The following is a 12,483-nucleotide window of genomic DNA, read 5'->3' on the forward strand; positions in this document are numbered from 1 at the left end:
TTTTATGCTGTCATAATTTGCCGTCATTGATCGGCTCCGCAAAAGACATTTCCTCCGCGTCGCCATCGTGCACAGTATATTTGAATCGTTTATTTTTAGCTGTGTCTTTTGGCGTAGTCCTGTAAATATCTGACGGCCAATAAAGTTATTTAAAATACACAAAAAAAAACATGTCGGCGGTGTGGAACAGACAACACGTCTGAGACAGACAACACGCAATGCCCGGCAGACTACAAGACAAATTTGCTCCTTCAAGATTGCAGATGTCAGACTACGGCAATAAAATCTTGTATTCCAATACCACCACATCCCGTTTTTTACGATCTTTGGGCTTTATCTTGTCAACTGAAATGTGACCCCATACACTCGTTACCATGGCGATGACAACAAGAGTGGATCGTGCAGACTATATTATGAGGGTAAAATGGGGAAAAACGTGTGTTGGTGGTCACCGGTGCTCAGGACAGGAGAGGACGTTCGTTTAAGGCTTGCTTGAGGTATGTTCCCGTACTTCTAATACGATACGGCTCGCAAGCAGGCAACAACAACGTTATGCAGCCTAGCAAGCTAGTGCTAGTGCTAACGGTTGTACGTAAACATGCCGCCGATCTGTCGAATCATGCGCTAAAGTTTCGGTGTGGGTGAAGTCATTTAATTAAAAATAAAGTAATTCAATTACAGTAAACGGCACGGTGAACGACTGGTTAGAGCGTCTGCCTCACAGTTCTGAGGACTGGGGTTCAATCCCCGCCCCCGCCTGTGTGGAGTTTGCATGTTCTCCCCGTGCCTGTGTGGGTTTTCTCCCACATCCCAAAAACATGCATGGTAGGTTAATTGACAACTCTAAATTGGCCGTAGGTGTGAATGTGAGTGCGAATGGTTGTTTGTTTGTATGTGCCCTGCGATTGGCTGGCAACCAGTTCAGGGTGTACCCAGCCTCCTGCCCGATGATAGCTGGGATAGGCTCCAGCACGCCCGCAACCCTAGTGAGGACAAGCGGCTCAGAAAATGGATGGATGAATGGATGGAATTACAGTAAGTTAGCACCCATTATTTCTGTCTGATTAGAATACACGATCTGACTAGAGCAGTGATTTACAACCTTTATGGAGCCAAGGAACATATTTTACAAATAAAAATGTCACAAAAAGTGGATACATTAATTACTGTATTTACTTCCTGCCATCTAATAGAAGACCATTCATTTGTTCTGTCTGTTACTATGCCTCACTGGCATAAATAGAGGAACAAAGATACATTATTCATTGTAAATATATATTTTTTGAGCAATTAAGTACACAAGTATATACAGTAAATGAACAGGTAATTTAAAAAGACACATTCCTCCATCTTGTGATCGGATCGGTTATCGTTTTTTTTAAACTCGCTGATCGGTCCCAAAATCCTGATCGTGTAAAGCCTACCTATATGGTGTTTTTTTGTTTGTTTAAATCTCCATAACTAAATGAAAAAAGTCCCTGCACGTCTCCTCTATAGGAGTGAAATAGCCAATTAATAGCCTTCTCCTAATTTAGCTAGGCTCAAAGCTCAGCTGTTTCACAGTTCTGGGAACGAGCAAAACAGTTGAATGCACTTCCGCCACGTAATTAAGCAAATGACAAAGCACCACAGTAGAGGGGAAAAGTTGATGACCATAAAAGATGAAAAGAAGAAGTAAGTAGTAGATTATAAAAATAATCTAGAGGCTGTGAGCTTTAAGATAACAGTTCGTGATTAATGAAAAGATGGAAAAATAAGTATTGATAGCGAGATACCATGTCATCTAAATAAATCCCATGGACTAAAAAAGGCTGTACAATACATCAAATGATGATAAACATCTGCTATTTGTCGTGGAGGATGTTTGTATAGCGACCGGGCTATTGTCTTTCTTTTCTCACAATTTATGGCTCAACACGGCAAATTCCCAGTTGGCAGATAAATGCAGCCTGTTTACAACCACTGACATAACAGGCTCAGCTGATATGGTTTAGTTGTTAGCAACTGTGCTAATCTCGGGGACTCGAGCTGCTCCTGTCTGAGTGGAAAAATACAGCAGGGAAGTGGTGTATACCTTGAACCTTTGTCAGAGCCAAACACTTTTTCAAGTGTGGCCGCATGGTGTGGAGCGCAGCGTCTGGCAACAAGGCGGCTCAGAGAGGGGAACCATAGCAGCTTTGATTCTCACTCTGGCTCCGCTCATGACTTTTTGTTTGTATAGAAAGCCTGTGGTGCATCCATCCGAGAGGAATACTGATCACTTTGTTGTTGCTGTAAGCAACTCTCGGGGGAGGGGGCTTTGTGATGGAGGGGTAAGTACACAGTCTATTTTACTTTAATTCCGCACCGCTACATGTTTGACTTTTAATTCTAGGACATGCTTTTGCTCGAACGGTTGCCGTGGCTTCCTGAGAAACACTTGTTACTGGTGGAAACTTTCCATTGCTGGTAATCCGGCAAGCACAAATTCTACCAATAAATTAACAAGCCCGAACAGTGCCAAATAGTAGTCGGCTGAGTATTTTTGTCTTGAATGCATACATCAGTGTTACAAATATTTGTCCATCCTGATCCAACAGAGAGAGACTGATGTTTGAGATCAGATTGCGTTCCTTTTGTAATTAATCTCCTTTTGAATATGACAAGGGAATTCCTGAAAGGAAGCAGCCGTGAAGTGGCTGGTCAAGGCAACAATCTTGTGAAGAAGACTCAGCTGCTGGACCGTGGCAAGTGGGCAAACAAGTTGGAGTTCCTGCTGGCTGTGGCAGGGACCCTGGTGGGCTTGGGCAATCTCTGGAGGTTTCCTTATTTGTGCTACAAAAATGGGGGAGGTGAGCTTATTCTAGTTGCGCTTGTTCTCATTTCCTGTTTCCTGCTTCGCATCGAACAAACGCCAACTGCGTCATAATATCGATTTGAATAATAAGGAAGTTTCCCGAGTGAAGAACGAAGCTGCATTTTGGTTTGAGCGAACTGAGCACCAACGTCAAAGGAAATAAATAAACTATGGAGTTGTTAGAAAATATGCTGAAGTCCGCCATCAAATTTCCACATCACTCAAGTTGTTGTTTCCCCCCCAGGGGCATTTTTGGTTCCATATGTTCTCTTTCTTCTGGCCTGTGGTATCCCAATGTTCCTCCTGGAGACAGCCATGGGCCAGTATACATCTCAGGGATGCATTACATGCTGGAGGCACTTCTGCCCTTTGTTTGAAGGTTAGTATTGTAAGACGTACTGAATTTTTAAACACAAACTTCCATAATTTAACAGGTGTCCAACACGGTCCTATAGCGGCTCGCTCATTTCTGCAATTCCCCAAATTATTCACCCCTCTCTTTTAATTATTGAATGGGTAACTTTTACATGAAAATGACTAAAGGAAGTGGCTGTAAGAAGTTGTGTGAAGAAATATTTGTGAAAATGTTCAGCCATTTCAGCTTTTTTTCTTCTTTTACATTTTAAAGCCTATTCATGTCCCTAATCATTTTGAGGAACCCTTATCCAACACTGAACTTTTTGTCAACATGTAAAAAAACAATAACTGAATAGGTAATCATCAAATTTAAAAATGCACATTCATTTAACAATTAAAAAGAAAATAATAATTTTGACCTTAACTTGTACAAACAGGAATGGCAGTTGGCATGGCCAAAAAAACAAAAGCAAAAAAAAAAACCCCCCCCAAAAAAACCCTCCCAGTGAGTGAAATTGGAATGGAAACCAGTTCTTTAGTGCAAGAAACTTTGTTTGCTATGCATTTTATACACTGTTGATTCTACCAATGAAGCATGTTTAAAACACAAAACAAGTGTTACTCGAAGACCAGGAGGCTATAAACCTCACATGCCTGAACTCTATTTTCGATTAATATAGTTTTAGTTCTTTGCCCCAAAGCAACTAGGAAACACACTATCTAGTGTCACAGTCATTCAAGCTTACTTTGCCTTGGCCTTGGTGACACGTTCAAGAATCTTGGGAGTTATCTTTGAAGGGATACACTGTATGTCCTTTGATCAAAAGTTCAAGATAGTATTTTCACTTATATTATTTTGTTGAAAAGTTACACTCTTCCCTCACAAGTTTGAACTAAGCGTAGGCAGAGTCAAGCCCAGAGATCAGGCGGTTTGGGAGGTGTTCCAGATGGAAAGAAGCTTCTGTGTTCAATTCTCCATCCTCACCGGCAAGAAGCTATGCACCGCAAAAGAGCATCTGTACATTTAGGGCAGGGAAGGTAGCGCCCCACCGTTGGCTCTATTTTTCTTTGTCTCCTAAAATGTATTTTATATTCAATACAGAGGGATGAGTTTGCAGACTTAAAGTCTTTGTCAGGCAATCCTGTTGTTTTTGGAGTAATTTCTATTGTGCGTATCTGTCTGGCTTCCTGTCGGCTCGCTGTCCATCAGCCCCTAAATTGCAATTCAAACAGCCTAGTGGGCATGACCCAGCGTATTGATGAGTTGTTAACAAAAAAAAAAAACTCCTGAAAAATGCAATTTTAGAGAAAACAAAAAACATTTGTATTTTCTCAAAAATATATTTGTTAAGCATAACCAATAGATTATATGCAGTTTTTTTGTCCATGGCAGCCCTCGTCCTCATCATCAAAAGTGAGACAAAGTTTAACTTTGGCCACTGGAAATAAAAATTATAATAAAATTATGAGGAAAAACTGTTAAGTTCCATGCATAATGTTATGATCATAAAGTCTTAATTTTGTAATTAAAAAGCCACTATTTAATGAGATTAGATTTAAGGAGAAAAAAATCATAACACTGTAAGGGCTGAAACAGTTTATGGATTCATAATGACACAACTTCAAACACTTAGCATTACTATTTCAAATTGTAATTTTCGTTATCACCGTATTTGATATCTCTGGGAGTAGTACAGTATCTGTTTTTTGGCCCTCCGGTGTATGCTGCAACCATGAAGAAATTGAGAAAGAAAAAGATGCATACTGTAACAGAACGCCAAGAAGAAAATAGGAAATGACTCAGAAGAACAAGAAGACGTGACAGCCCCACGGCTCTGGAAACATGTTGTAAGGAAACACAAATGCTGACTAGTTTTTCCCGTACACAGACATTTAGAGACAGTGTATTTTGGTTGTGACAACAGCGCCCTGGCCTGCATGCAAAGAATGTAGACATCTTTCATGATAGAGACAAAATCTAAAGTGGTGTTCAGCTTGGAGCAGGACTGTGAATAATCAAGGTCTTATTGTAAGCCTCAGTCACATTACCGCAGTATGTAATGGAGAAAGTACTGTCTCCCTTCATGGTAAACGTTTCATCCCCGTGATCACCACCCAACATTCTGCACTGTGGAAAGATTGCTGTTAAGTAATAAGTTAAATCTCCAGACTTTAACTTTAAACTGGACAAAAGAGTGAAAGCAACACAACCTACAAGTGCCACACAGTTATGGGAACTTCCACAACAGAGTTGCAAAGAACTTTCTGAAGAATATTTCATCTCCATTTTAGAGATAATCCCACAAGTGTGTTCAGATGGTATATCTGATAATATCTCTTATATCTCAAACAGATGTTCAACAACATTTGACCGCTAGTGTGTGTACATTTGTGTGTGTGTGTGTGTGTGTGTATAAAGAGTCAAGAGATTCCCTTTTGGCTCCCGCACCTCACAAAGATAACCTACCATCCATCCATTTTCAACACCGCTTATCCTGGTTAGGGTCACAGGGCGCTGGAGCATATCCCAGCTGACTTTGGGCGAAAGGCGGACTACACCCTGAACTGGTCGCCAGTCAGTCGCAGGACACATATAGACACGGACAACCATTCACACTCACATTCACACCGTCACTGAGTGGGAACTGAACCCACGTTGCCCGAACCAAAGTCAGCCGAGTGTACCACTACACCATCAGTGACTACAAAGACAACCTCAGTTTATCAATCCATTCATCTATTTTGTATACCACTTAAACTCATTAGGGTCGCGGGTGAGTTGGAACATCCTAGCTGACTTTGGACAAGAACGGGCTTCACCCTGGACTGGTTACCAGCTAATCGCAGGGCACATACAGTATAGACAAGGCAACATTTACACTCACATTCAAACCTAAAGACAAATTAGAGTCTTCAGTGCACCTACCATGGATGTTTTTGGAATGTGGGAGGAAGCCGGATGACCCGGACAAAACCCATGCGAACATGGGAAGAACGTGCAAACTCCGTACAGGAAGGCACAAGACCGGATTCGAATCCCTGACCTAAGAACTATGAGGTGGTTGTGCTGTGGGTCGGCCACCTGGCCTCAGTTTAAATTGCTTTTAAATTCCTTTATTTTTTGCTTTGTTTCAGTTGAGTTATTCCACAGTTTTACTCCTTGAAAGGAGATACAATGTTCTTTGGTAATGTTCCTATTGGAAAATCAATTATTTTTAAAAAAGCATGTGCTGTTTTCCACTGCACAGGCTCCACTCAGCCCTATTGGCCTCAATTAGGCAGGGCTGGTTTTCCACTTTTAAATAGTACCGCTGGAAACTGTGAAACCACACCGGCTTAAACACATCAGTCAGAGCGAGACATGCTAACAAACGACAATGGAGGAGAAAGAGAGTCTCCTGCATGTACTTCTCAGGATGGAGGCAGCAAGAACAGGTTACAGCAAAGTGCCTGCCATTCAAACCTGAAGAAGAAAATTCCTCAGTGCCCTGATGCACACCTCTAGAACGCTGCCACTGCTGGGTGCAGTGGGACGGAGTGCAATGTTCAGTCCACCGAGGGGAAACTGCTACACATTACAAAGATGTTCAGTTGCTTCTACCTTTCTCTCTCTGCTGGTTGTTTTGTTTTAATGGGACGATGCAAAAGCTACAAAGCCAATTGTCCCCAAACTTGGTGCAGGTGTATAACATAGGTTGAAGATTAACTTTTTAAAATTTATTTAAATATATTTTTCAATATTGAATTTGGTTGTGGATTGGCACGGTGGTCTTTTGCAGTATGTTCCAGCTTTTTTTGAGCTAAGGCACATATACCTGTAATGCATTCGATAAATTCCACGGCACACCACTAAACAAACAATATGTATACTGAAATAATGACAATCTTTTACTCACAAATTTAACACTCAGTGTCAAACCTTGGCCTGTTAGAATCGTTATTCCCTCTCGGTGTGATGTTCATTCACCCATGACTTTCGACTCACTAGTACACCACTAAAGAGTGATACTGTTACAATATGATAACAGTATCACGATATCGAGGCACTTTTAATTTCGTGATATCGTGAATATTTTGACATCCCTACATACGACAATAATTTTTTTCATACACATACAGGAATGTTGTATGTTTTGCTAGCTTGCTGACTATTTTTGACTTGCCCCGGGCAATTGGGAATCGGTAAACTTCGAGCCCTGGATACATCATTAGTAGTACCGCAAAATATGTAATTTTTGCACCAACTGAGTGAATGATGCAGCATCAGGAGCAACTTGGGAGTTCAGTATCTTGCTCAAGGACACTTCAACAAGGTCAGAAGGGCTGAAGATCGAATCCGCAACCTTCGGGTTGGGAGATGACCATTCTCTCGCTTGAGCAATGCCACCCCTAAGCTTATATTAAGAGTGCAACTACATTTTCATTGTTTTAAATTCACGTGGGGTATGGTTTATCAGACAATAGTGGGCAAAGAAAGCTGTTGGTCTTGGCGGAAGTGCGTTAGAATTTTTTTTTTCTATTCTTAACAAGCTGACAATGTCCAAGTCTGTCAACACTCCTTTGACTTTTCCATCTGTGGCATGCTGCCCAAATTCATTCCTTCCAACTGAACACATGAATGTTTTAATGGGATATTAATACCTGACAAGATTTTGGAAATAACTAAACTAACCGGGCCCTGTTTTTAGAAGATGTTCACCCTCATAAATAGTGCACTTGTTGGAAGCTGGTTTCAGCTGACATGTGATTCTGAGAGGTTATTTACAGCACCAAGATGGTGTATGATGGATGGTGTCCAAACAGCACAGTGCCCATGCGCACACTGACAGAGAAACATGCCACACAGCTATAAATCACTTCCTAACTGTTTTTAATCATACTGTACGGCAGAGGTGTCAAACTCATTTTTGTCGCGGGCCACATTGTTGGTAGTTTCCCTCAGAGGGCCTTTATGACTGTGAAACCATGTAAATGTTTCATCGCCTCATCATATTACTACATATAGTACAGTCTAGACAACCAGTGGATTGATAACTCGTGAAATCAAAAGTCAAGGATAATAGTTTGTTCAACTGTTGTTCAAGTTACTGGTAAAAAGGGGTTTGGTCACAAAAAAAAAAATGCTGAGAATATCTCAAGGTCATTATTTATTACATCAGTGTGGTGATTCGAAGTTTTGGTAAAAACTTTAGCAAAAATCATGGAAGTTGACACACATGATTTGCTTTCACATAAAATGATGTGGCGGTCCAGATCTGGCCCCGGGCCTTGAGTTTGACACCGGTGATGTAAAGCCTACAGTCATGCAGAAAGGAGGACATATTAGGAAGTCCATATTGGATTTGAGATGTACAGTAATTTCTCGTGTATAATGCGCCCCCATGTATAATACACACCCCGAAAGTTGACCTCACAATTCTGGAAAAAACCTTCTACCTGTGTATAATGCATTTGTATAATGTATGCTTTTGCTTCTACCCATATGATCAAAACATTAAGTATTATCTGTATTTAGTTAGTTTTTTTCATATAATTATTTTGAAGTTAAGGACTTTATTTGAACACGTAATACTTGCTTTTTTATTTACTTACTCTTGTTTTGAAATTCACAGCCTTACTTGTATTTAGTAGATGAGAAAAAACACAGTTGTGCTCATATATTTGATTACCCAGGCAGAATTTGTAAGATGGGTACAATTCTTTAAAGAAAACATGAAGGGCCAGGCGAAACACATTTAATTGTATTTTCATGGGATTCAAATTAAACTGTCAAGCATTTCAGAAAATCATTATCATGAAACAAAACATAACCATAAATAAATTAATGATGGTTGTTCTTCAGTCATCAGTCGTATTTAAAAAAAAAACAATATTTCACAAATTCTGCCGGGGTACGTAAACTTATGAGCACAACTGCACATATATGCAGTCATACGTACCCCTGTAATATTGGAATGAAAGTGTAGGCTAAACCTTTTTCTTAACCTCTAGGTGGCAGTGGCATATTAGAATGAAAGTGTAGAGCTCTTTTATAACCTCTAGATGGCGGCATACATTTATAAAATGTGAAAGTTATTTCCATTTTCCCCTATACCTATGTATAATGCGTACTATTGACTTTTGACAATTTGTGGGGGTGAGGGGGGGGGGGGGGCGAGGGAGTGCGCATTACACACGAGAAATTACGGTAGATCCTTTTGGTCTTTTTACAGGGTTTGTTTACAGCTACCACATCAATGAACATAGAAAACAAGGTGGTCCATGGGACTGAAGGCTGAGTGAAACCATATGCCTCTATGACGTATTTAAGTGGTTTCTTTCTTTGTAGAGCATCTTCTCATGTGTCAGGAAGATCCTGTACTTTAACCTTGTGGCATTCAGTTAACATGGCCATGTGTGTACCAGATGGCACAACATGAGAGAAAGTTGCATGGCATTTAAAGAACCATAGAACACGGCCCATGCTTACGGGTAATTTACCTGCTTGTATCAGCCATTGACCCAACTTGTCTCCTCAGGGATTGGCTATGCAACGCAGGTAGTGATTGCCTATGCTGCAGTGTCGTACATCGTCATCCAGGCCTGGGCTTTCTTCTATCTCTTCTCATCCTTCAGTACTGAGGTTCCATGGGCCAGCTGCAGGAACCCCTGGAACACAGGTAGACCACACCTGTCGTCACATGTAGGCCATGGGAAGAACTTTGTCAAAATTGTGTAGTGCTGCTACAACAAGTGAGAATGTAGTCAAAAGCAGGTGCTTAAAAATGTGACTGTGTAGTATTTTATCAATATCAAATATTGTCTGTCTGATCAATGAAACATACATGCTTTTACTCAGATAGTTATCTGATTGTTTCCTTAGAACATTGTGTTGAATTCGACAAACAAAATGTATCAACTAATTGGACAGCAGGTGCAAATTCGACAACTCCTGCGACGGAATTCTGGGAGTAAGTACAGTTTAAATATTTATGTTGTTTTTCATCATTATCAGATGTCTTTTTATCGTACACTAACTACACTGGTAAATGCCTTAACTGAAAAACACTAAAAGCAGACATGACACAATAGATCATTTTAGTAACTTGAACACTAACCAAAACACAAATGTAGAACATTCAGAAAGGGATTCTACCATCCCTTTAAGAATATTAAATAAAATAAAATAATTAAAATAATTTGATTATCTCTCAAGCAAAAAGTAAAATCCCCATTGATAGTGTAAAGACGAGATGAAAGTGGACCAAGAATCGACCCTTGCGGAACTCTGTATGCTGGAGACTCTCTTATCTGCTGTAATTTAATGCAAAATACGCAATGTCAGATTTGCAATGTCATTATAATCTATAAATAATTATAATCAGGGTAGTTAATTGAAAAAAAAAAGGTTGCAGTACTGATTTTTAAATAGAATTTGTGTAGATTATTGTGGTTTTAGCATTTTAAGGAATGAATACTTTAAAAACAAGTTGCATTGTTTCTGGCTGAAAAAGGAGCATCCTCTCATGATTCTTAAAGCTGGCAAATCCTTTTGTCTGAGAAGCAATCTTACATTGAGCAAGACCAAGTGTAGTGTGCCAGGGGCTGATTCAGAGATCAGTGTCCATAATGCAGAATCATGAACAAAAGGAGAAGCTTATTGTCTAGCAAAATTATGGCATCTTGCTTTGGCTGCTTCATTTCAAAAGAATGTCCCTCCTGAATGTAACATCGCCTCCCACCTGTGTACGCAGTGCTGGACACCAAAATACCACACACACATGCAAATGGGTCAGGAAATGTGTTGGAAGTTAACACTGGTTGTGTTGGCAATGCAACACCCCAAGTAAACTTACTGACCGGCCTTTATATTTTATAGTTTTATCTTAAGACACCTTCAACTCAGGAATGACCTTTCCCCCCGTGACTTCTGGCAAGGAGTCATGCTCAAGAGTTTCTCAAAAGATAATGGGAACATAACTCATGTCAACACCGTTCTCACCATTAATTAGTACATCTCGACAAATTTGTAAGAACAAACGCCATTGACAATGTAGCTATCTAACTGTCAACAAAATTCTGAAAATTCTTACACTGAGACAGCCCTATTGTGTTTAAGTTAAACTATACTGTTCAGGAGTCCGCTACAACTTGTAAATGCCACTCTCCCTGGCATCGGGACGTGAATCACCCATCTATCTTCCTGTCAACGCTTATCTTGCATTCGTGTGCTGAGCGGAAAGTGACACAAGGTCAAAAAGAGACAACAGAATGACAAAAATGCCATTGAGAAGCTTGTGATACTGTTGAAATTCAGTGAGCGGGAGATTGCCCTTCGTCGTATACACTTTGACTAGAGATAGGTATTTGACTCCATTTACTCCATTCCCTATAGGGAAAATCAAGGATCAATTAATCGACTATTACTTTTGCGATAAGGGGAAATTATTTTGTTACTTTTTGAGCATGGGGGAATTCCATTCTAAATTTTCTGAACTCTTGTTTCCATATTCATGTTGTGTCACAGCAGAGGTCAAATTCCCATAGCTGACGTCATTGTTATTGTTGTTTTTCTTCAGAACGCAAACTAGTTGAGCTAGTTGCAGCCATGTAGTTCTCAATTTTCCTCAGTTGCTCCAATTATTAATCAATTATTAATACAGGGTGTTTCAAATGTCACTCCTGATTTTGTATTGTTTATTGAAAATGTAATTAAAATAAAGTGGATGAAATTCACAGGGTAAAACCTTTATTAACAGAGTATTTGTGTACCACCTGGGGTGGCAGCAATCAGCTTGAGGCCTGTTTTTTGAAGAATTGTTCACTTTCTGCCAATTTTATTTTTGTTGTGAAGTGACTTGAGTAGAATAAACTTCCACCATACAGCACTCGTATCTAAAATTTTTGCCTGCAAGTTAAAGCAAAAAAATCGGACGAACGATGGCTCGTATCTTGAAAAATTTGTGAGTCAGGTCACTCAGAATCAGAATCATCTTTATTTGCCAAGCATGTCCAAAAAACACACAAGGAATGTGTCTCCGGTAATTGGAGCCACTCTAGTACGACAACAGACAGTCAATTGACAGAGAACACTTTTGAGACATAAAGACATTGACAAAAAAAACAAAAAACTTGTATGTCAAGGCACCACTGTACTTTGAAAAGCAGTGTATAAATAAAATGGATTACAGTTTTAGATTGGGTCAGCGTACCTAATAATATGTCGACTGAGTGTATTTACAAGTAATTATTATATTGCACCAAAAGTGAATAACTCAAGTTTATGTTTTGGTCACAGTTTGATTTCTACA

The 12,483-nt window shown here is 39.8% G+C and overlaps 1 protein-coding gene across 3 annotated transcripts in view; it reads left to right on the forward strand.

Annotated features, from left to right (window-relative positions):
- Nucleotides 1–2,070: 2,070 nt before the first annotated feature.
- The window catches only part of LOC133408259 (sodium- and chloride-dependent GABA transporter 2-like), a 35,637-nt gene continuing 25,224 nt past the window's right edge, over nucleotides 2,071–12,483 (forward strand). For 2 of the 3 annotated variants that reach the window (XR_009769275.1, XM_061686884.1), the window contains exons 1-5: nucleotides 2,071–2,312; nucleotides 2,647–2,831; nucleotides 3,081–3,215; nucleotides 9,712–9,852; nucleotides 10,056–10,143. Coding sequence is in view for 2 of the 3 variants with exons in the window: in XM_061686884.1 (XP_061542868.1) it covers nucleotides 2,305–2,312; nucleotides 2,647–2,831; nucleotides 3,081–3,215; nucleotides 9,712–9,852; nucleotides 10,056–10,143 (557 nt within the window). In the remaining variant the exon portion in view is untranslated. The remainder of the gene's footprint in view (nucleotides 2,313–2,646; nucleotides 2,832–3,080; nucleotides 3,216–9,711; nucleotides 9,853–10,055; nucleotides 10,144–12,483) is intronic. The other variant, XM_061686885.1, reaches the window with a different exon arrangement.

This window comes from Phycodurus eques, chromosome 10, assembly GCF_024500275.1.
Source record: "Phycodurus eques isolate BA_2022a chromosome 10, UOR_Pequ_1.1, whole genome shotgun sequence".
In the NCBI taxonomy this organism is placed as follows: Eukaryota; Metazoa; Chordata; class Actinopteri; order Syngnathiformes; family Syngnathidae; genus Phycodurus; species Phycodurus eques.